This window comes from Daphnia pulicaria, chromosome 3 (genome assembly GCF_021234035.1).
Source record: "Daphnia pulicaria isolate SC F1-1A chromosome 3, SC_F0-13Bv2, whole genome shotgun sequence".
Classification (NCBI taxonomy): domain Eukaryota; kingdom Metazoa; phylum Arthropoda; class Branchiopoda; order Diplostraca; family Daphniidae; genus Daphnia; species Daphnia pulicaria.
Window position 1 is genome coordinate 10,098,627 of NC_060915.1, and position 24,942 is coordinate 10,123,568.

At 43.1% G+C, this 24,942-nt stretch overlaps 1 protein-coding gene across 1 annotated transcript in view; it reads left to right on the plus strand.

Moving 5' to 3' along the window:
* Positions 1–222: 222 nt before the first annotated feature.
* LOC124329304 (acetylcholine receptor subunit alpha-type acr-16-like) overlaps positions 223–24,942 on the plus strand; it is a 34,156-nt gene continuing 9,436 nt past the window's right edge. Inside the window, exons 1-9 of the mRNA XM_046788327.1 lie at positions 223–497; positions 15,548–15,687; positions 16,158–16,202; positions 16,524–16,633; positions 18,594–18,774; positions 18,911–19,181; positions 21,917–22,003; positions 23,739–23,848; positions 23,939–24,499. Coding sequence (XP_046644283.1) covers positions 446–497; positions 15,548–15,687; positions 16,158–16,202; positions 16,524–16,633; positions 18,594–18,774; positions 18,911–19,181; positions 21,917–22,003; positions 23,739–23,848; positions 23,939–24,499 — 1,557 coding nt within the window. The 5' untranslated portion in view covers positions 223–445. The remainder of the gene's footprint in view (positions 498–15,547; positions 15,688–16,157; positions 16,203–16,523; positions 16,634–18,593; positions 18,775–18,910; positions 19,182–21,916; positions 22,004–23,738; positions 23,849–23,938; positions 24,500–24,942) is intronic.

Here is a 24,942-nt window from a genome sequence, read left to right on the forward strand (position 1 = left end):
TATCGGCTCGTGACAGAGACAAAGCAAAAAAGACTTCCAAGTTCTTCGACATCTTCCGCAACGCTCAGCTGGTGGTCGTGACTCTTTTTAAGACTTGAAAGGAACAAGTTTCTTCCACCTAATATTTTCTTTTTGGTTATTTTTGGGTTTTTCTTTTTTGCTGTTGTTGGGCTCTTAGCGGTGTGTGGTGGTCTTTTTTTATTTATTTCGTGGTTGAACAACAAAATAACAAAGTTGGAGGCGGCCCGCAAGGGAAAAAAAGGGGGAAAAAGGTTGTGTATATTTGAAGGGATCGGAACAACATGTTGAGTCGCATTGCTGCTGCTGGTTGTCGACGGCAGCAGATGGCCGCTGAGACGAAGTTGACGGTGTCCACCTTCAAACTTGAACGTTGACTGGGCATGTTTTTGGCCGCTGTTTTCTTTGTGCTTTCCGTTTTGTGACGATGGAGGCTTCCAACTCGATCGTCGTAATCCTCCTGCTGGGCGCCATTCACGGTGAGTCCTTTACTTCTCTAGTCCTATTCATTCAATCCTCGTTTCTCCAAGCTGTCGCTCTAAAGTTCAGCAAACAGTCGCCTATAGTCCTTCCTGGTTGAAGCCCCGTGTAGCGCAGCATCGAGCTCTCGCCCAGATCATTAAAATGTATACCCTAGCGAACCGAATCAGCTGACTCTTAGAGTACTAAGCACTAGCCTTGATACTCCTATTCTAATCTGGCCAACGTCGCCTAGATCAACGCAACTCTGATGTTGTCTCTAGCCCGAGCGGCAGCATCAGTGTTTCAACAGTGTCTTTTAAGCGGTTTGGGCTCCACTGGGACTCTTATTTTCAGCCCCACTCGTCGCCCCACTTCTGCCCTCTCACTGTTTATATCTCGCGACACTTCTTGCCTTTTTTTTTTTTGGTTTTCCATTTTGTTTTGTTTTTGGCTTTTTTTTTTCGGTGGGGATTTCTTCTTTTATTTGTCGGTCGGTCGGTTTCCTCTCTCTCTGTTTGTGTGGACGTGTGCGTGTCGATTGTTTGTTCAAGAGACACACTCTTGTAAATGGCTTTCACAAGGCAAAATTCGTGGCACAGCCGCCCAGCCTCGTGATGCATTTATGCTGAGGCAAGTGTTGCAAATTGAAAGCTGAATAAGATCGGCTAGTCAAGCTCGATCGAATCCTGTAGAGTATAGCTACTGAGAGGAGAAGAGACGCCATTCTAAGAATACTGGAATCGAATTGATTTTTCTAGCACAACCACAAGACGCCCCCGTGTCAGGAACTGATTTTCAAATGTTTTATTGTTTTATATTGTTTGCTTGTTTTTTGGTTTTCCCGGGAGCGGAAAGTTTGAATTGCGTCAATTCAAATTTTAAGGTTATAGGTTCAATTGAAAGAGTAATATATTTCCTTTGTTTCTTTCACAATCTGACGCTACCCTTGATCGCACCGTTATTATTCCCCGAAATTCAAAGCAAACAGTTAAATGCGGTTGTTTTGAAATTGAAATAAGTTTGCCTTTAGTCGATTCCTTCACTTTGTGATTCTAATGGATGCAGCGCTCCAATCAGTAGCTTTTCGTAGAAACGGGTGGCTGCCGAATTGCCTCGTATATATACGCACGTAATGTACACACTTAGTTATACTCAAGCCCGCGACTGTGCTTGCAGTATATACACGGATGAAAGTGCATTTTTATCGACTTCACGCCACGTTGATGGTTTGCACCACCCAGCAGCATTTATGGCTTATTTTTATACGCGACATGTCATGATGATCGAGTTCTATATCCACTTATTATTATACACTTTTTTTCTCTCTCTTTTCCCATAAGCACACGTTCAGAATGGCCCCCCGTGTCAACATTTGCGGATGCACATTGGGGAAGAAAAAAAAGCCCAGCCCCCTGCACCCCCTCCCCAGAGTAAGTCGTGTAAATCAGTTATACGATGATACTCAAACTGCTCCATCCAACAAAATGTATGCACGGGGGAAATAGGCAAGAAGAGGCCAATAAAAAAATCTGACAGGTGATTCGTTCACGAAAGCCTCGATAAATATAGCAGCCTCAGCATCCGCCGCTACCTCCGATCCGTGGCAATTGGCACAAAGGAGCGCGTGCTGCGGTATCGATCGAATCTTGTTAGTTATTTAACCCTCTAAGACTTTATGAACACATTTTCATGTAGATGCAGCTCCGAGTTTCAGGGGACGTTCCGAGGTGCCACCCAAGAGCTTATGCAAATCAGCGCGTATAAATCAACCAATTAGAAATGATCGATGATTTCGGAGTTGTGACTTGCGGCCCCAATGACATCTCGCGTGGTCACGCCCGTGCGGTGTGGCACCATTCACTTGCTGGCGTACCCGTCATTTTTTTTTTATCTGGCCATAGAATCAAATATATATATGTTCTTCTCAAAGAGGAAGAAGTTGTCATGGAGTGGCCAACAGGATAAAAAAAAATGTACCTCGGAGAGAGGCCGGAAATAGATCTTCTTCTGCCGGGCAGAGATAGAATAATAATTTAAAAAAGAAAAGGCGCGTGAGAGAGAAAAACAAAATAGACGCACAACTCGAGCGGGTGAAAAAGGTACTAGCCCGCGAGAATATGCAAAGAAACTCCACGGAAGCATAACAAAAATGGAATGAGGACGGAGCGAGGAAAAAGGGAGAAAGATAAGGGTGTGGCAGGAAAGGCCAAAGGGAATATCGCATGACTGCAATCGCTGGCTGTCTAGTCAGGCTGCTTGGCTGCCGGATGGTGTTTTTATTTTTTATTTTTATTTTTTTACCCCTCCGTTCTTTCTCTTTCGCTTTTACACATTCAAAAAGAGCCGCTTACGCTTTTCTCAACGTGGACCCAGCCACCCACACCACAACATTTGAATTCGCCTCGGAGTGACGAAGCGCGAAAAATGGGTCAAGCGGACAAACGGCTCACCACTTTTCCCAGTTTTTTTTCTTCTTCTTTTGTTGGAAAGAAGCGCAGGAGAGTAGGCATATACGTATACTGTGCAACTTAAGCGGGGCTATTCATTTCTAAGAATAATATGTTAGAGTATAATCTTTTCTTACAATTTTGCGAAAATCCGGGGACCCCCTCCCATCGCCGCTTGTTGGTTGCCCTTAAAAGGTTCCATGAGAATTGATTGCAGTGAATCTCCTCTTGCTGTCTAACTCTTTTGTAGACTCGCTGCATCTGATATATAAATATATATATAAATTATATATATATACCGTAATCCGAGCCATCCACTTGGGCTATCGGTTTCAGCCACGGCGAAACGATGAGTTATAGTGCTGCAAGTCAAGAACACTGCCGGGGAGCTTTATCGCAAGGATTTACGGCGTAATGATTAAGCCACTTGATTAATGACCAGCATCTTGTCTGAAATCTGATGGGGGAGGGGGGGGGGGGGGTTTGCCACCCTCTCTTCTCGCCCCATTTCTCTCTCTTTGTGTTCGGATGAAAAAACACCAGCCAAAAATTAAACAAACACAGCGTGATTAATTTGCATCTCTTAATCCTTTTGTGTCCTGTTGAGTAATGAAATTGGCGTTATTCGTTTGACTATAATCAGTATTATTATGCTGGCCCTTTAAAAAAAAATTACTTTCAATCGGCAAATGGAAAAAGGAGCGGGTCTTTTCACTTCCGGACATTACACGGTAAAGGTTATGCAAGGCAGGAGGGATAAAAGACAATAGCAATAATATTACCTTGCCATGTAATACTACTATAAATCCCCCATAGACCTAGGGGAACTTTACTGCTGTGGCCAACCAATAATCTAGGATCAGCAGCCGGGTCTCCCTGTCCATCGAGTGAAAAATGTGGTATTGTCTAGGCTCACGCAATACGTTCTCTTAATATAATGACATCGATGCGAAATATACGAACTTTGATGTCATTCGTCGACTTCCTTGCCATTCATACCTTGAAACAACACGCAAGCTTAAAGAACAGCTTCCCGGCTACTTTCCCTAGCTTTCCCTTCGGATATTCAAGTTCCGTAGTCTAATTTAAGCCAACTCATGTTCTCATCATTTCGAGTTCCCATTGGTTGAAGTATATAACGTCATTGAAGTAACAATCTAAAGAGATGTTTTAGATTCTTCAGCAAAGCAACAAACAGTGAATAGTGCATGAGCGTGCCAGCTTTATGCATGGCATTAAAAAGGGGGAAATGACATCAAAGTAACATTGTGGATGTCGTGAAATAAAGAGGAAAACACGAATCCGTGGGGATTAAAAGAGAAAAGTCGCTATCCCATCATAGTCGATATAAATAGCTATATATAGCGCATTTCTTTTTTATCATGACATCATCAGAGATTTCCCTGACAAATCAAAGAAGAGGATGGGATGGGATGGGACAGAATGGGACGGGTAAGAGGAAAAGCCAATGAAATTTATAAGAAATACGAGGATTTGATGATGATGATGATGATGATGATACCGAAGACGAGTTGACGCGCTCTCTGAGAGGATCGAATGAATGAGAATATGCAGTAGTGAAACGTCCAGAGGGCACCGTCAGAAAACGCCACTGCATGCCGAGAGCGTTCTCATTAGAGTTCTCTAATTGACTTCCTCTTCAGACACTGCTGATACCTTCATTAGTCAAATAGACAAGGAGAGGATTTTCCTGGGTTATAAGATAGACTCGAGATGGAACTTTGGATATTGAAGTGCTTGGCTCCACCCACTCACTCCAATCACAAGTGGTGTAGAGATCCGAGCCGATATTTCACCTAGCGTGCGCTCCTCGTTTGGCGATCTTGTCAGCCCCCCACTAGCAACTCAGGAGGCTGAAAACTTTGCCAACACGCAAAAAAAAAAAAAAAAAAAGTCAAATTTATTCCGAAAGAGAGAAACCACGACAGCTGAATTAGTATATGTGTATTCGAGATCCTCGTCTATATGTTCACGCCAATCGGAGAAATGAAAATGGAGAGGTCGTTCACGTCAAGTGGATCGTAAATATTGAATTCGCATGATAAAGTCGTGACACGCTGGAAGAATTCACGATTGATACCCGACTAAAACGTTGATGACTTTGTTCGCTCATCATCATCTCGCCAGTTTATAAATAGTTGGAAACTCTGATCCAACTAAGAGATCCAATTGAATCCCTCTTCACGGTGAAAGCTAAAAAAAAATCGATTTTCAATTTCTTTTGGGATGATGATTTTCATCAAATATTCCGCAGTGCTAAAAAGAAATGAGAAATACAGCAGTGTATATAAGTCTATAACTAGGTCGCAATTTCTAATGAAGAGGAGGCTCCTTACGAGTGCTGGGAGCAGTTAGCGAAAGAGGATCGATTCTGGGTCTATAAGAAAGCCTTGAAAGCGACGCGCCGTCAATGTATGCAAGCGAAAAGGATCAAAAGCCTGGGTCGAATGCCACACACACCGACACACTCTATATGTATATAGAAGGCTTTGGTTAGAGCTATCATTAGTCTTCTTCACTCCCCCTTGGTTATTGTTGTATCACTGCAAGTGCAGCGCGGCAGCACACACACACAGAAACATTCTGCGCTGGGACTGTTATTTCCGATATAACGTACCGTAGGACAAGGAAGGTCCAAAAACAGGAGGCTCTCCATCTTCGTTATTTTTCTAATCTTTCCTGCTCACTGTGGCAAACACAAAACAGTCGCACGCGCCAGAAAAGAAAAAAAAAAGCGGCTGCTTTCTTGATCTTTAACTCGTTTTGCCCTGGGAACAATCGCATAATCGCTGATAAATACAACCGAATACGACATTACTATTCCATTCGGTTGTATGCATTTGCTTACGTCATTGTGCAGATTGGTTGTAATCTTAGCTGTATCTGTATAGGCTAGCTATGTACTCCTACGATACCCGACGTGATTATTACACTATTTCCTAAACGAATTATTATACATGCGGACACTGTAGGTCGTTCAATTCACAGACGGCTAAGGGCCGTGTGAAGTGGCCCAGTAAACAAACAAAGGAAATGATAAAAAGAAAAGCGACAAATGAAAGAGTGGCCAACGTGAATTCCACCCCTCACCTTTGCCGTGGACGAGTGCCTGAATGAAGCACGCGTGATCCCTTCACAGTTCCGACAGGAGCGTGCACTCCAGCAGGAACATCAGATCCTGATTTTCGACTCATATTCTCGAAAGATGAGAGTAAGCTGACTTGAGTGACTTCACACTCAAGAAAAAGTAATAATGAGATACTAGACTGTATATCTTTTTTCTCCAGACTGCAGTCGTGTACATCAAAGAAGTCTTTGTCACCTTAAAAGCAAATGCAGAAAAAGTGGGTGAGAGATAGAAAGGGGGAAAATATTTGGCTTCCTTTTCATCGCAAGAAAAATATTAAAATTCATTTCCCCCCCCCCCCCCAATAAGAACATTTGTAATTTCATTTCGCAGTGTTGAAGAACCTTTCAACTGTGAGAAAATCTGGAATCTTGATCTTATTCTTTGTCACTTAGCGTCTTTATAAACTCGCTTGCCTCTTGACACTTCCGCACATGAATGAGAGGGGGTGGGGGTTTTCACGAAATATTTCGCCCACTTTTGTCTTTTCCCTTCTTTTGTTCAGCAGATGAGTTAAGTGGACGATCATAGTCAATACTCGAGAACTTTTATGCGGCAGTTGCCAGCTGCTACGTTGATGCTAACAGGCTGCAGGCGACTTATTTTAACATGAAAAACCACTCTGTCAAGGAAATGGCTCGGGTCTTAATCCTTTTCTTGATCAATGGCATCAATCTATCCGCGTTATTTCCCGATTTAGATCTAGCCTGTTTTGTGAGCGGATAATTACGATAGGCTCCACTCCACTCCGCGAATGCACAAAAAGGGAGGAAAACTGATCAAAAAGAAAAACCAATTTAAACACTGTCGAAACGAAAACAAACGGCTTTTGTTCTACTTTCACGCAGCACATTTTCGTTTCCTTGTGATTCGATTTTCCTTCGTTGTATACAACAACAAGGCCGAGCCCATTGACCTCGCCACCGGTTCCGAGTAAATAGGAAAATAACTTGGAAGTGGGCGTTTGCAGTTATAGCAAAACAGAATTATTTCCGTGGCCAACCGTTGCTGGGTAACTTGGCACCCCCATTACCTATACTTCATACATATACATCTGTGATGCAGGTCAGCAGCGCTCAATATACAGCAGTTCACTGGCCACGTTTTTCGGTTGGTTTTTCAATAGCGACCGACCGACTGACCGACAATTGTACGAGCGGAAACTGCAGTTGGCCATCGTCTTTTCCCATTGTCGGGGGTGTTGGCCTATGCGACGTTGACAAAAGAGGAATTCTATAGAAGATGTTCGGTGATAAACGTCCCCTTATATGCACGGGGCATCGTACAGCGGGCGCTTCTTGAAATTCTCTTTTCGTATTAAGGGGTTTGAGGGCGACAGCGTCGCTTTGTTAGAAACCACTTAGAGGCGTCAAGAAAACTTTGGCCAACATTTGAGAGAAGCGGCGGCCTACTGTGTATACAGTGATAAGCGATCTGATATGACGGACTATGACGTTTTCTCTGGCTCAACACTCGGCGGAATCCATACGACATTTCAGCCCATCAACAATGTAGCTCGTTTAGGACAGCAGGAGCCCTACTAAATACGGGCGAGGATTCCGGGTACGATGAGGCAGCCACAGGCTATAGAGCTGCTCACCCGCCTGCATTTTCACTTGATTCAACATAAGAAAACGAACGTCGAGCGCACACTATACGGCGACGCTATGCTACATTCGGCGCATTTCAGGTCTTTTCCCCTTATATTAGATTGCATGAATTATTCAGTCCGTCTCATTTCGTGCGCGTGACAACATAATGCTTCCGGTGCCTCGGGGGGCTTCGCCGCACTTTTCTCGACAGCACAACGCGCATCCCCGCCGCGCTAGCTCTCCTCTTGTTACCATCGTCTCACTTTCATTTTGCTTGTGTTCTTAGAGGCAAATCTTTCAACGTGTTGAATAAAGCAAACATTTGAAAAATAAACGGGGTTCTATAAAGAAATAAAAAATAGGCAGCATATAAACTGTGCATGTATATTTTAGGCGTGCCGCTAAAGAATATGTGAGAGTGTATAAACCCACGTTCCTATTTTTTTTTTCTTTTTTCTTCCAATGAATCACGTTTCACAATGGCTTCGAAATGGAACGGTACGATTTCCCTTTCACGCGGCGCATTTTCCAGACGTCTCATAGCGCTCGAGTTCTTTTTCCGGGACCCAAACGCTTCAATTGTCATGCTCCACGAGCATCGGCAAGTATCAAAAGTTTGAGGATTCGAGCTAGATCCAAGGGGGAAAAATGAGCAAATCCTATAGCTCCGTACACATTGTATGTGGGAAAAGAAGATAGTTTTTTTTTCTTTTTTTCAAATAGGTCTGTTTTTGCATTCACGTTGCCTGCACCAACGCGCAGAGATCTCAAGTATATAGAGAGATGTGCTTCTATTATAGTTGAATCCAGTCGTGCCATCAACTGTATTTGCTTCGTGATCATAAAAAGACTGCATATAGCTACAATGGTTCCTTTCCTTGCGCACGAAAGAAAAATGTGTAGACTTGAAAGAATCTGCCATCGAGTGAAAAAGAAGAAACTCGCGAGCGCATACCTTCCCATTATCAAAGATTTAAAAGAGCTCTTTTCAATTGCATGCTATTACTCTAAAGCTATAACATGCGCACGGGCTATTAGACACCACTGGAGGCTGGAGAACATCTATATCTTATTACTCCTTGGATCTTGAGCACTTCTTCAGTCTCCGAACAATTTAGAGAGATAATTTCTAGGCTAGGAAAAGGTAGGTTAGATAACTGAATACGAAAAGACAGGTTATATAACCTAATCTAACTCAATCAACTGCTGGTTGGGGAGGTGGACGTAATTTGGGATTGACTTTCTGAGGGCCTTTCACTCGTGCGAGAGGAGCGTAAGTTTCCGATTCCCTCCTCGACTGTCAATCCATGGTCCACGCAAAATGCCCACACATCACTAAACCCCGCTGCCGGCGTCACAGACAATGTTTAGTTGTATGAATGTGGTAATAACCCTGATGGTATAACCTAGTTCATTGGCAAGCATATCAAGTTGGTCCTTCAGGCATGAAACAGATCAAATACAGCATTCGCTTCGCGTTTTACACTGTTTGAAAGTCAAAGCCGAGAGCTTCAAAAGGAGAGACATCAAAAGTTAGACATTCTTTTTATCCAAGACGTCAAACAAAAATAATCTGTACGTCAAACACTCAGCAAAGACAAATTACAAGTTATGTGACATAATCAAAGCCAGCTGGCTAAAGCCTGCCTAAAAAAAAGGGAATTTGTTACCAGGACTATATAAACAGTTTGTTTGACTATTGGCTAATTATTCCGTTCACTCTTATTTCTAATTGATATCCTTATTTCAGTGGGCGTCATTTCACAGCGCCTGATATACGGATCCTTTGCTCTTCTCTGCTTCTAAGATTCATTCGTTGAACTTTCGACTGGGAAGACGAAGGCTGAGAGAAGTTTTAAGTGCAACTGTAACTTTCACAGCCTCAACATATCTTTTCTCGAACATCCAAATTTTGTCTGAAGGGGATTAGCGTGCTGTGTGGAATACCATTAAAAAAATAAACCTTTTGCAAAACTCATGTTCCTTTTCGGGCGTAGTCTTTGATGATGCTGCCCTGGAAAAACAAGTCAATATTGTTAATTTGAATAATGTTCGCGCGTACAAAGGAAACAACAACACGACACGAAGCTTTTTTCTCAAGGATATGACACTTATCCAAGTGAATTAGTTGTTTATTCTTACAATGTTATGTTGGCTATGAAGCACAGGTGCCGGCGCAGATAAACAGCAGTATAGTGCCGCATGTAGTACCTGAGCGCTGCACTTGGACTGTTTGAGTCTGAGCCCAGCATTTTGTTGGGAGGGGACATGATTTGACAGCTGTGTACAGTATTTGGAGCAAGTTGACGGTATAATAGAAGGGGGAAAGCTGTTCACTTTCTATTATTTAACACGTAACTCTTTGATCTCCCCTGGCACCTCTTCCATTGCAGCCATCGTCCCATGCGCCGCCATGCGCAGTACTCGTCTGTTTAGCCTTTACCCTATATACCCTGATCCGCTTTTCCCGGCGACGGCAAACCGGTGGTCATCAAAAACCAGCAGTTATCACGGCCACAGGAGCTAACTTTTAAAGGTTGGGAAGTTCCTGGATGTAAATAACAACCAGACGGGACCCACCATCAGACAAAAGCTCTGACGTGGTGCAACTGAGTGAAAAAACCGCACTTTTAATGATAGTTGTCACGACTATACCATTGGTGCGTTCTGAATTTATTTGTCAAACCATCAGAACACGAACTTGATGCCGAACTTACCCAAGCACGAGCCAAAGTCTTGTTTGTCTTGGGTGTCGTGTTCTTGACTCTTTGACTTTTTGACGCTATGGAAAAAGATATGGCACAAGGGGGTAGAATATTATAAGTAAAGTGGCAGCACATCGCTGCTGCCAGGTAGCGGAGAGTACAGAGTCTTGCCACATCTATAGATCAGTATTACGAGAAGGGATTTTTTTTTATGTTATTATTATTTCTTCTATTCGTCTCTCTACCAAGTCCGTTCAATATACTACATAGGCAGGAAGCTAGTCCAGTCAAAGAGAAACGACACTATGGGTCTATGGCAGTGACACATGCTGCGCTCCAGCATGAATCCAATATGGGAGAATCTTCACTATGTCCACTGATTCGATTAATATCCGAAGTAGAGCCGAACAGCTACAGGCATTCTGTTATTACTTTTCTCGAAGCAATATGAAAAAGGCGGACGAAGAAGAAACGATCTGTCAGTCCGCCTTGGTTGTTTTCCGTTCGTCAATTTGTATTTTGACCCGCTTGAATATTTTGTCGATTTTTTGCCACGGGGCGGTATCACATCGCCTTGACGTTATCGAATGTTTGTTCCTTCATCTTGGCATAGTTTGTTTATTTTCGCCTCCTCGGCGCAAAGGGCCTGCAATGCGAGCGCGTCCAACCCCGCGTGTTGATCTTAATTCCCGCATGGGACGGAGGTCTTGAGGTCTTCGACCCGATCCTTGAGTAGGCGTGTAAAAAAGCACACACACTCTCTCGCCTCCAAGTTTGCCGCTCCTCGGAGAGACTGGAAAAACATCGTGACACATAAAGTAAGCATCCAAGCACCACACTCGAAACTTCAATTCTGTTCAACCGCGCGCGAAACTTTCCGTTTCATCGCCCTTTTTTTCAAAGTGCGGAATACAATTCAAATCACGTCCCTCTCCAGGAAAATTCCCTCATCCATTTTTTGCAGCTGTTTCCTGGTCTTTACATAAAACAAAAGATGCTTAACTAAAGTGTGCTTAAAATCCATTGCTTCACTTCAGCTGTATATCTTAGCACAGCGCAGCGGTTTTCCCCCCTTCGCTGCGCTCCCGCTTCCCAACATGACCGTTAAAGAAAAGAAAATCCCCCAGTGGCTCGTTTTCCCATCTCAAAAGCCCAGACGTGACGTCGCACCGAGCGAACGTAACCAAAACCGGCGAGATTCGTGGTTCAATAAGCAGTGCAAAGAAAGAACGCGATAAAAAGCATTGGCGATGCACGTAACAGATCTATCCTAGCTGATAATATTCAAAACAGATATACAAGTGCTGCAGCTCGGTAATTTTTTTCCCCCCACCAACTTGAAATGCAAGTGAAACTTCGTAAGAGCAGGATCAAGAGGTCCACTATTCCAGAGCTAAAGTGTAACTTTTATTGTTCGATACTCAAGATTCTAGATGTGTATAGCAGTGCGGCGAAATAAAGGTTGCCAGCAGTTCTAATCGTGGGGAACAATTGAGTGAGTTACAAGAGTTGTTAGTGAAATTTCTCTGATAATACACAAGCCACAATGAGAATTTCATCAACCAACATTTTAGTCCCAGCAAGGGGAAATAAGTTCAGACATACTGGGCTTACTAATAAGTGTAATGACTTGTATACTTCTGAATCCACCGTTTCCATGCAGTAAAACTATCTTTGGAGGATGCCATCGGTTTTTCTGCATCACTACTGCTGTGAAAAATGTAACTCCAAACGCGGAAGAAACTTCCTTCATTAATTGCGTAACTATGCGTATACTACGCGCATATATAGACAGAGTATAGCAAATTCTGTAATAAAGGTCTCTTCAAGAGGTTTTTTAATTGCTTTCCTGCACAAGTCGCAATTTAAAAAAACAATGGCTTCAAACGAATCTTTTATCTGCACATTTGAATAACAAAAATGTGTTTCGAAATTTCATTAACAAAAATTTCATTTAATAAATAATTTTTCCACTTTGGCAGTGAGCGGAACGTGCCTATATCTAGTTTTAATTAAAATATTTTTGTAGCGATAGTCGTGAGTGCATGATAAAATTAATATAACAAAAGTTTTATGTAGCCAGTGTGAGAGTGTGAAGACGCTGTTTTTGTTTTATTTTGTTTTTCAGATTCTCTAATTAAAATTGAGACTGGTTGTGCATATACGCTTAGAGAATAAATTTGTATAATATTTTTCTCGCTATACAAGAGATAACATTACTGGGATCCGGGCATCAGTTTTAAATCAAAATCAACGTTGCGTGAAAGGCACATATGAACGAAACATCGAGTGAACGCTTGATGACAGGATTATTGTAGTATAAAAGATGTCGCTTCATGGAGATGAATCAAACCGAAAACTGCGATTTCGGACCGAAGTAGCATTATATTACACGTACAATGTGCTGCAATCTCAGCATATGGGGCTCCGGGTTCTCATAATGCACCTACAATCCAGCACGTTCCTTTAGCTAATCAACTTTTTGTTTCACTTGAGTCATCCCGAGATGTTACTGACTCGGCTCTTAATAGGTCACGTCGTCTCATTTTGCCGATTGACCAACAATAACTAATAGCCAACAACGAGGACACCATAGATACAGAATGCTGCAATTACAGTATGAATCAATATGGTCTTATGATGAAAGATATACCCTCGGAAAAAAGTAGCTGAATAGTTACTCTGTAAATAGAATATCTGATATTTGAACTACGTATTGGGCTATATATTTCCAGAACCAAATGTGCCACACAGTATCAACTGGCGTTTTGAAATCGATGGATGAGGGGCATGCGTGATAGTTTCCTCCTTGGTTGGCACCCAGGTGCAGTTGCAACCCAGTGTGTATTTTCAATGGCATTATAGACTATATGCAGCTATATCTCGATACTTCACTATAGCCTTACTCCAGCACTTATTTTGCCCTTTACAATTACAGACGAGGATGGGAAGAAACTCTAAAACAAGAGAACGTATAAGGAACCTTGCGAGAAGGTTATTTAAGAAGATCTGAGAGAACAGGAATATGAGCATATTTTTAAAAGGAGTTGGGTAACAATTTGTGTGGATCCAATAATAAACCCGTCGTCAAAATCATTGACTATTTTGATTCAATGTGGAAGCGGACGGATGTAATTACTAATTATGGTATGCCGTATGCGATAACTTAAAATTACATGCTGGACGATCTGGTAATTAACCCAGCAGAAGTTATATTCGACTCAACGGACGGTTATTTTTAACAAATTATGGTACGAAAGCTGTGTCCTTCTAGATTTAGTGGAGTTGGTGATGAGGTTAATGAGTATGAAATCTCGATTAAAAATGATTTATTACCGTATACGCTGTTCTAATCAGTTAAGTATTTTCATTCACGATATAGAGCTAGGCTAGGCTATCAGTTAAGGCCGAACATGAAGTATAACTACCATTCTAAATTACTTGGTCTATTATTTATACTTATTTTGATAAAAAATCAAGTTGAAACTACTTTGATTGTATCGACCGGAAATTAGTTCTGGTGGAGATGGAATGGCGGGAGTAGTGTAGATAATATACTGGATGTCATCATCAAACTGATGTACCGGCGAACTCATCTGTGTCGACCCTGTGTTAAATGACACTATTAGGGAAATTCTTTCTTATCTCCGAGCTATGGCGGACGCCCTCAATTCTTTTCATAATTACACTTTCGCAGCATTTTTTCTCGGGGAAGAATTCCATATTTTTTGTATTTGAATGTCCCTTGGTTGTTAGGTGTCATCGTCATTGACATTGTTATCGTAGAGAGCTGGATGGATTCCGGTCGGGTGACTAGATATATAGATTTTTTTCAACAACTGACAACTTAACCGTGTGTCAATGGAAGGCAAACCCAATTGATCGATACTCTACACACACTTATATACAGCCTATTGCGCCCGAATCCGGTCCTAAATCAATTTCCGTCAAACACCATTCTCTACATATATACGGGCTACAAAGTGTACACACCGCACAATGTGACCCTTTCGACACAAAAAAGTCAAGGAGACCGATAAAAGGGAAAATTGAAAGTGCTCAGCCATTATGCTTTTGTACAACTCGCAGTACGTTATTATACAATACCGCTGTGATTCACCACCTGACATCTCCTATAATGCTCTATTTTTTGTAATCCTCTTCATTCAACTTTCTTCCGAACAACTCCCAATGACTAACGAACATACAGTACAGTCGTGTACATTTTTTAGCCGCGGCCACACCGACACAGGCGACACTGTTGCTTTGGACATCAGATTTTTTATGACATAACGCCCACTCAATCCTTTAGTTATACTGTTTGTTTTTTTTCTTTTACGAACGAAATTTGGCAGGAACAAAAAATCGACGCAGTTACTTTTATTTCAACGTTCTACTTCCGCAAGATTTGAGGAAAAAAGTGTAACCTGACATCCCAAATACGAGCGATAAACTAGTTGACTGAAATGTTCAGTAACGGGAGACGATATGCGACAACCTGTCACCACGTATATAACCAGGAATTCCTTGTCAATTCATTCCAAATGATTGAATAATACATTATTTCATACCATAAACGTAACTAGGCAATTCGTGGTCAGGTACGAATAGTAGTAGGGATTAATCGTATAAGGAAAATCTAATCCAAGAAATAATCTCCGTCACGTCAGTCTAACGTCATTCTCTCTCGAGGAGAAGGGTCCGTGCTGTGTGTGAACTGAAAGAGACTTGCTTCCGCCAGCGTGGTTCTCTATGTATATTTGTCTAACTTGTTGAGTGAATGTTCTTCCTGACAGGAGTAACTTCGTTACTGCGAGTTAGCCTATATACTACGTGCTATTAGTTTTGTTAGTGCTGGACGCGGGCTTTCAATTATTTCGCTCAACAAAGTTAACTTTTTGGAATATATTGATTTCTGGGCGTTTAGACCAAGTTCGCCTTAACATCAAATGTGATATAGGCCAACGCGCTGGATTGCTATGAATATAAACATAATGCAAGGAAGGAAAGGAGGGTCAGCGCTAAAACTCGTTGCCAACTTTTGATAGAAGCGGATGTATATGAATACAACATTTTGTATGCAACATTTCTTTTCGTTATCTAGTACTCAAGCTTTCAGAGATATAATTTGTAGTGACATTAATCTTAACTTTTTTTCTTTTGTTTTTCCTTTAGGCTGTTGCGGTGGCCCCAACGAGAAGAGATTGCTCAGTAACCTGCTAGACAAGTACAACACCCTGGAGCGACCTGTTTTTAACGAGTCGGAACCAGTCGTCGTTAGTTTTGGATTAACTCTTATGCAGATTATTGACGTGGTATGAATATGTGAACCGAATTATCCAGTGATACGCGTATTATAAACAATTGATTTCTTCATTTCTAAAACAAAAATATAGATTATTGAATCATGGTATATTCATCGTAGGAGAATGTGTATCAATTCTAATTCAGAATTACAAAATCTCACTTGGATAAAATACGATTTCAAAAAAAAGAATGAATAATGGCCGATTCCAAAATTTAATCTAAAATCAATATTTCCCGCAGCAAGTCTTACATAAAAGTCTCTCGTGAAGAGTCACCTGTAGCATGCAAGCAGGAAGCCAATAATTCTTTTTATAGGCGAAGTAAAATAACAAAAGAAAACCCGATCAAAATTAAAATGTTTTGGAGGCAATTTTGTCAGGAAAACTCGTAAAAATGGGAAGTTTTTCCCTCACTTCAATCCGCGTTGTGTAAGTCAAGCGCAGTACTAATGATCTTCTTGTCTCACTTTCTGCGTTAGGATGAAAAAAATCAAATTCTAACGACGAACGCCTGGCTTAATTTGGTAAGTTTATTTCCTCCATTTTTTCGTGATCCTCTTTTTTTGCGCTAGACGCACGTTTTATATCCTAAACTTTTTATGTTCTATAAAGTCAATAAGTGCCGTGTTGTAAATATGTACTGAATTCGGTATAGTGCAGTGCACCACAGCGTATATACTCCGACACTTCATAGAAACCTGAGAACTTTACGTCTTTACATACTACTCGTATTTTTTTACGTAATATACTGTGCATAGGAAATTCATTAGTCTCTTCTCTCATAAGCCTTTTCCTATTCTAATTCTCCTTTGTCTTACATGTATGTGTTGCTGTGACCACTATAGGATTGGAGGGATCAAAATCTTATATGGAACCCGGCGAACTACAGCGGAGTAAAGGATGTCCGGATCCCACCCAACCGCATCTGGAAGCCCGACATTCTTCTTTACAACAGGTTATCCGATTAATTGCCATGAATACTTTGTCAGGGAAATGTTTCCTTTAGAGACGAGTCGTTCCGAACATCTGTCGTCTGGAATAATGAAACTCCATGCTAAGGTCGTGATGGAAATAACGTTCCAGATAGATTTGAAAGACGCCACGAAAGCAAGGCAAAGTTTACGACGACGACAAACTTGTTGTGTCTTATTAAAAAAGAATAGAACCTCTTTACTTTTCTCTCAAATGGAGCGTCTTATTGGTTTTCGTGAACTGTATAACTGTTACGTTTGAGTTGATCTATAGGTGAAGTTTTGCATAGAAGTTCCCTATCTAGGATCGATGGAAGAGATGAACATTTTTTCGTTGCGTACAGTGACAAACCCCCCGAGTGTTCAGAGATATATATGTATATATTGGGAGAGAGCGAATGCGTCGTTCAGCCATCAAGCCCGGAGTCAGGTTACAATAGATTTCTGAATTTCAATACATCCAAGAACATCTTTGCATTTTCCATTTTCACGCGCACCTCTCTCTGCAATTCAGAAACGATGATTCGTTCGTAGATGAGTTAGAAAATGTACGGCAAATAAAGAAGCGTGGATCTTCGACGCACAGCTCCCGTGGGTGTATTTAACGTATGCAAATGACGTGGTTGTATATTCTTTGATGTTCCGCTGCACCTAGCAATTTATTTGACGATTGGAATTTGATGTGACTTAACTCCAGAGAATATCGTATGACGTCAGCATCTGCGCTCTCGAGCAGATGAGGTCTAACGCTCTAGAGCAGCCCGGTGTTATGAGAGCAGTCGAGCAAACAAGTCGAAAAGCAAACAGGAGTTCAAGAGTCCTGCTGTGGCCATCCATCAAGAAAAGTTTGAACTCGAGTTAAGAATGTCGTAACTTAATACGTCAAATCTAAACTGCCTCGAGCAACAAGTGGATGCCGATGGAGGCAAACACGCAAATGAGGCACAGCCACGTCAAGCGAGTTGCGCAACACCCCCTCCCATGTCTCCATTAGCTGTAATGGTTCCTACTGACGAAGAACTTATGTTCAAGCAATTGCTCCTGCAGTTGACAGGTCCTTTTTCGACCGAGAATAAATCATTGTACACGAGGGAAAATGAAGGCAGACGCTCGGCCGCCGCCGCCTCCGCCGCCGCGGAAGGAGTCACTTCTTCGCCACTCTCTTGCATCAGAGAGAAGTGGATAATAAACCCCAGGATCTCTATCGATCGGCTCCTGATGGAGGAAAAACAGCAGCGACGGTGAACTGCAGCAGGCAGACTGGCGGGAGTGATCCCGCCTGGGCTGCTGTGTCGCTTCATGCGCACTCATTTATTTCCACCGGTCCAACTGCTGACTCGCTCCAATTACTTTGGTTGCCTACCTCCTTCCGAAATGAGAAAACAACGAGCGACTCGAGAGCGAGAGGGCCATCCATTTTCTGTTTCCCTCCTCCTTCCTACCCTCCTTTTTTGCTGCACTTTTCTTCGTTCTATTACCGGGAAATATCCACTCCACAACTCCGATTCCAAATTCAGAAGCAAAACGTCTGAAAAAGTTTCGAGTTCAAAAAAATAAATAAATAAATAAATTCGTCTTTCTCATAAAGCCCACGATTTTGCCTTTGGCGAGCGAAATGGCACTGGATTGGAACCGTTTCTTTCGAGGGAACCCAATTTATTTTCAAGCAATCATTCGCGTGGAAAGGAGTGGCGATGATTTCATTTCGCCTCTGAGTGGCCTCGCGTAATAATATTGAAACTTCTCGAGTTTCTTGTTATAACCATGGCGCGCGTTTCTCTAAAAAAAATAATAATATCCTGTGTCACCATTTGTCGTTGCCTGCTGCTAGATTAAATTCACTTTTGGGGGGGTTTGGGGGAGGGACCATATCTAATTTGTTGTCTTTTGCTAAACTTTCGATTCTTCTTCAATTTGTTTCGTTTGTTGTCGTGAAAAAAATAGCGCCGATGAAGGATTCGACAACACATTCCAGACCAACGTCGTCGTGCGACACAACGGCAGCTGCAACTACATCCCACCGGGCATCTTCAAGAGCACTTGTAAAATCGATATCACCTGGTTCCCGTTCGACGATCAACAGTGTAAAATGAAATTTGGCAGCTGGACTTACGACGGTTTCATGGTCAGTACAATAAAAGCGGATTGTCCTATTCTTCCTTTTCTTCTTTTATTTTATTTTACTCTTTTTCGTCTTCGTCGTCTATAACATCGAAATTATTTTCCTTCTTTCTCTGCACAATGGCCGCTCGTGAGTGCAGTTGGACCTCGTCGAGAAAACGACGGAGGGCGGCGATATTAGTGGCTTCATTACCAACGGTGAATGGGACTTGATCGGCGTACCTAGCAACCGTACCGTTGAATACTACACTTGCTGCCCGGAGCCTTACGTAGACATCACTTTCGTCATACACATCAGGCGGCGAACTCTCTACTACTTTTTCAATCTCATCGTTCCCTCCGTGCTCATTTCTTCCATGGCTCTTCTCGGCTTCACCCTGCCGCCGGACTCGGGAGAGAAGCTCACTCTAGGTATAGTATACACTATAGCTGTATACAATATACTATACACAACGTACTCTCGTTACATTCAAAACAGCAGGGAAATGCAGACGTATATAGCAATGGCTGTCGTTTAGATAGTATATGGCAGCAGCAGAGACATTGTTTTGTTTCGGAGCAGGTCAAACTGTGCACCGTTATTTTCCGTGTGTACACATAGTAAGACCGTGACACAGACAATTGCGTTTCTGATGTAGGATTTCGATGAATAAAAGAGACAACCAGGTTTCTCTTTATTCTCCATAAACGGGCCTCAATGTTTCCTTGTACGCCCAGAATTCGCATTCAAGCGTACAGCGACGTCAAGAACGGCGGGTACGTTGCGTTGGCGCGTCTATATCGATTTTTTTTTCCAGCCGAACGTTAGACAGACACACGCAGAGTGTGCAGCTGCACTCTCTCTTTAAAAAAAAGGGGGGGGGGGAGAAAAAATCTATTACATCACATTAAATGTAAAGAATGTGCTGTGTGAGGAATAGAGAGAGCAGGAGAAAGACATCAAATGGGAAACGGCAGCAGCGGCAGACAGGCGGACAGCGTCGCGCGTGTAGTCGACTCGTTTTCCCTCCTTACGCTCCGTCGCCTCTATCCTTGCTCCAGTCGTCTCTTGATTGTCGTTATTTACTTTGAACTGCTGAGGAAATTGAGGATCGATCACCTTCTTCTTCTTCCTCCTCCTCCTCCTCCTCCTCCTCCTCCAACTTTCCATATAGCGGGAGGTAGAAATGGGGATTGGGGTAGAGTATATAGTGGATTAAGGGTTTCCGTTGCCAATCGGGATTTGGTTCCGGCGTCATGAGATGCTCATCTGCTTACCGTGTTCTTTGCGAACGATATCGACCGTGAATAATGCCGCCTCTTTCCAACGCTTCATTCCTGCGTGTGGGCCAGCACTGCTGCAGCCCATGAGCCCAATGACAATTGGCATTCGGCAGCCCCCCAGTTTCCCCTTCGTACTACTCCGCCGCCAGGACATGTACCAATTATCACCGGCATATAATTCAAATGTAATCCCAATGCCGTTTAGTCTTGGCCAGTTGTAATTAAATCTTGGACGTATATATAATCAACTAATAAGTTCCACGGCGCAATAGATTGCCGTCGTGGCTCTCTACTCGTCCTTGCCCGGTAAACAATAATATAAAGCAGACAACTATAAGCGACTCCCACAACACAAAAGCAACGACGCAGCAGATGGATCTTGGCCGAACATAATGTCAATCATTCAGATATTGTGTGGATGCGCTGTGCGCCTTGCGTTAATGGTGATTGTTGCAGGCTTGTAATCTGTTGTTGCTGATGGATCTTGTCAAAACGAATAATAACAAAAGGAATAACAACGAAAGCAACGAAAGCAAAACTATTGCGAAGAGCTAGAGCCCCGAGAGCTCAGCAAAACATCCGTGACCGGCAAGGTTTTTGTTGGAGTCTCAAGTTTCGAAACCTTTTTTATACGTAAACATAAAAGAGTAATAGATCTGAAGAAAAATGGAGAAGTAAAAAAAGGAGAAAATGACAGAAAATAGGGAAAGTGCTACGGGAAAGATCCGTCAATCAAAAGGGGCTGCCACCTTTTTCTTTATTTATTTTTATTTTAGTTTAGTTTATTTTTATTTTTTTGCGCTCGGCGGGCTTATATTCCCCAGCGGATGGGCGGGCTGCGCAACTTATACGAATCAACGGATAGCACATGGTCTATGGTCTCTCTATACTGGTGGAGTGGGAATAGGAACACGTGATTTCCGACTAACAATGGCCTGTTCTGGCCATCCGACTATTCTATATAGCGCCTTTCCTTCAGCTGCGTTTTTCATGCCCGACGTCTGAGTGAGCACAGCGCCTTAACTCTGAAAGGCCGGGCCACCAACAACAGCAACAATACATTGCTGCGCCCAGGAAGCAATCTATTATTCAAGCATCAAGCGACAACCGACAGCAACTCTAGACTCGCCAAACCTCCCGAGTTAACTGCAGACGATGGAACAGTTCTCTCTCTCTCTCTCGCCAAAAATGCACCAACTTCCATTCCGCGCATACGTAACTACGCTCAAGCTTTTCCGCAAGGAGGGGGAGGGAAACTGCATATTCGCGGTCCAAATGCTGCACAGGCGGCGGCTATTTTGCTCGACAGTTGGTCGGTTATATTTCCCGCGCCGTTAATATCATTTTTTATTGCTGTCCATCAGCCGGGCTAGAATTCGCCATTATGACGTGCGCACATTTTGTACGCCGTTCCAAGTTTACACTCGGCCGTTGTTTGTTGGTTGTTTTTTTTTGCCCCTTTGACCATCTCTGAGCCTATTATATTCACGAGATCGTCGAGTAATTTAGCGGAAACGTTGCTTGCTGCTGCTGCTGCGTCAGACATTGCCATGAGCCCGGCTGGCTGGCTAGACGTCCAATTGTTTTCGTAAATACACAACCTCCCGGGATCTATATGCGCTGTATCCCATTGTTTTCCTCTCGCCCTTCTCTCTCTTTCCTTTTGCCCTTTACGACGCGGATGATTCCAAGGAGCAGCAGCTGATGTTTGATCCTGTTGCATACTTTAAACATCGTACAGTACATAGTCCAACGCACCGTACACACACACTCACACACACATCATATTGTTTTCTGGTTCACATACTTCTGTCTCTTCTATTATTGACGGAGTTTCTTTCTTTCTTCTTTTTTATTTTGTTTTTACACCAACTGTTTTTCAGGAGTTACCATTTTGCTGTCGCTGACGGTGTTTCTGAATTTGGTCGCCGAAACTTTGCCTCAGGTCTCCGACGCCATTCCACTCTTAGGTAATAACGTTTTCATATTCTATAGCGTTTCCAGCGTGAAATCTATTTCTCTTTTATGAATCATTTTTATATTATTATTCGTTCCCACTTCCCATCTCGCAGTCCGCAACATTTCAGTTTTCCGCGCTCTACGGCGCTATTTTTAAACTGTTGCGTCATCTTTTACCGTTTTCGGGCTTGAATGCGCTCCATAATAAGGCCATTGTGTCGTCCTGTATGCGCCTATCCTGTTTCCTCCCGTGCGCCGCTTTACTTCCCTAATTGCGTATACGGTGTCGGATGTGTGTCGGGTTTCACCGGTGCTTTCGCTACACTCTACAGAAGCGCACTCTCTCTCATTCTGACTTTCACACCGGCAGCTTTCGCTGTCGAGTCGGTCGATGCGAAAGTGTATGAACTAGGATTCAAACAGGCGGGCGTCTTCTTCTAGCGCCTTCCCTTCAGAGCCGGATACTATTGTTGTACTGTGGTTATACACACGTCCCTAATGAAAATAGTTGAACATCGCGTACAGCCCGTAGGGGTTGCGCCTTCTCTTCGACTTGGAACTATTTCAAAACTTACCCGCAGCCTCAATAATAGGTCCACACACAAGAGAATTCGTCGCTTACATTACCGCTATTATATAGATACAAGAGGGAACGCACCGAAATACTTTAACTATAAATCATAGCTCAGTGCCTGTGCGACGGTGTGCATTCGCGTCCAAATGGTTCTTCTCAGCAGGCTCCCATTTTTCTCGTTGGAAATGCGACGCTTTTATACCGGGGAAAAGGGCAAAACACAAATGTCGACGTAAATTTCCCTCTTCCCTGTAATATTTTCCGACGTCTTGTGTTTTCCGTGCTGCCGTGTTGTAATAACACGTGAATAACACAAACAGTAGCCTTGAGCAAAAGACTAGATATTATCCCCAATGATTCTAATGAGAATATAGTGCGTACGTGTAGTGTCTTTTTCGTAGCAAAATTAAAACATATGTCAACGCACATTTGTACACAGACGACTGAGCTCTCCAGCTCCGAATATAATTGGTAGCCTTCAGCATCGTGTTGTCGCCGGAGAGCCTCAAATGACAAAAGGCTGATGTCTGTCGTATACTCTACAAGTGGCGGGTTGTGCGTGAGTTTTCTTTTCAAACTAAAAACGACGGGCGAATGGAATGGATGTTGTACTCGTATTAGTGGGTCATATGGCCTCGGGTTCGACACTTAAACTCAAAAGAAGAAAAAAAATGCAGGATGGAAAAGGCGGAAGATGTCCCCGTATATATACCAAAGTGGATGCTCCTGATCATTACGAAAGAGGAAGACATCTTGAGAAAAGATATAGCCTTTCGTCCGACGGCAAACTCAGTTAGTTCGTACAATTCCAAACGAACAAAGGGAAAAATATTCAGCCTCGATTCTTCACCAATTCCTGGAAAAGGCAAGAAAATGAGGAGACAGAGGCGCAGCAGACTTGAGAAACTCATTTATATCTGTAGTTTGTGAACGAAAGTCAACGGATTTTTTATTTTTATTTTTTTCCCGTTACGTGAAATAAATGTTTGAAACGTAATTAGACGATCTCGTGATGGGTTGCTGCTTAGTCGTATACGGCCCCTAACATTTTCACTGCTGAGCTGGTGTCACTCGGAACGTGAATCTTGAACGCATGCGATATCCAATTATCGATGATGTAATATTCCTCGTCCCGTCTAACTGAAATGTGTCTTCTCCAAATGATTTATTAGGCACATATTTCAATTGCATCATGTTCATGGTGGCATCTTCTGTCGTTCTGACCGTCGTCGTTCTCAACTACCACCACAGACGGGCAGAAATGCACGACATGCCGGGATGGGTAAGTCCTTATCCTCTTGCATAATAATATAGTATCTGCAGATTTATTCCGTATTGTTGAGATTGGAATCAATTTGCTGCTGGTGCACAGGTTCGAACGTTGTTTCTGCTGTGGCTTCCATGGATTTTACGAATGAGCCGGCCCGGCAAGAAAGTGACGCGCAAAACGATCCTGATGAACAGCCGAATCAAAGAAATGGAATTGAAGGAACGATCTTCGCGCAGCCTGCTGGCGAACGTCCTGGATATGGATGACGATTTCCGCAGCGCGTCGGGCATCTCTTACGCGCCCACGTACACCAGCAATCTAACGAACCGCTACAGCAGCGGTGGCGGCGGTGGCGGCGTTGGCGGGGGATCGGGATTAGTCGGAGGAGGAAATGGCGGAAGAGGCGTCGTCATCGGCTCTGGCGCTGGTGGGGGAGTCGGTCCAGGAAATAGCTCAACATTACCCCATTTCCCGACTTCTGCCTCCTATCACCAGCAGCAGCAGGCATCCGTTGGCCAGCAGCAGCCATCGGTTCATCTCGCCGAGTCGTCGCTCGTTCACGGCAACATGATCTCCGCCAACGCCCAATCTTCCACTTTCGGAAGCCGGGCAGGAGGTTTCGCCATGGACGAGGACAGCCCGTCGGCTCCTTACTGCATTCAGGTGAATATCTCAAACCTAAGTGGATTCTCAACTCGTCCATAGATTAACTTTGAGGACGTGAGGCGCGCACTCGCCGTCAAAATTCAAAATGTCAACGGCAATTTCTAATAAACTCTCCTCGACTGTTGATTGTTGGTGGCCAACAAATAAACCCCCCGAAGAAAACAACAACAACAAAAAAAAAACAAAGAAAGGAGCGAACCGTCAATCGATCGCTCCGTTCCGGCTCGTCCCGGCAGTATAGTATCCGCGTCCTCGTTTAATATCATATAAGACCCATACATACAGGAGAGACTCTATGTGTGTAGAATGAAGGAAACCCATTCGTAGAAGACAGCAGAGACAGACAGCATCTCTTTCTGTTGATTCTTCCTCGAGAGCGAAAACACATCGCACCGGGGAGGAAAATCGATATTGATACTATACGGTGGACTGGATGTGCT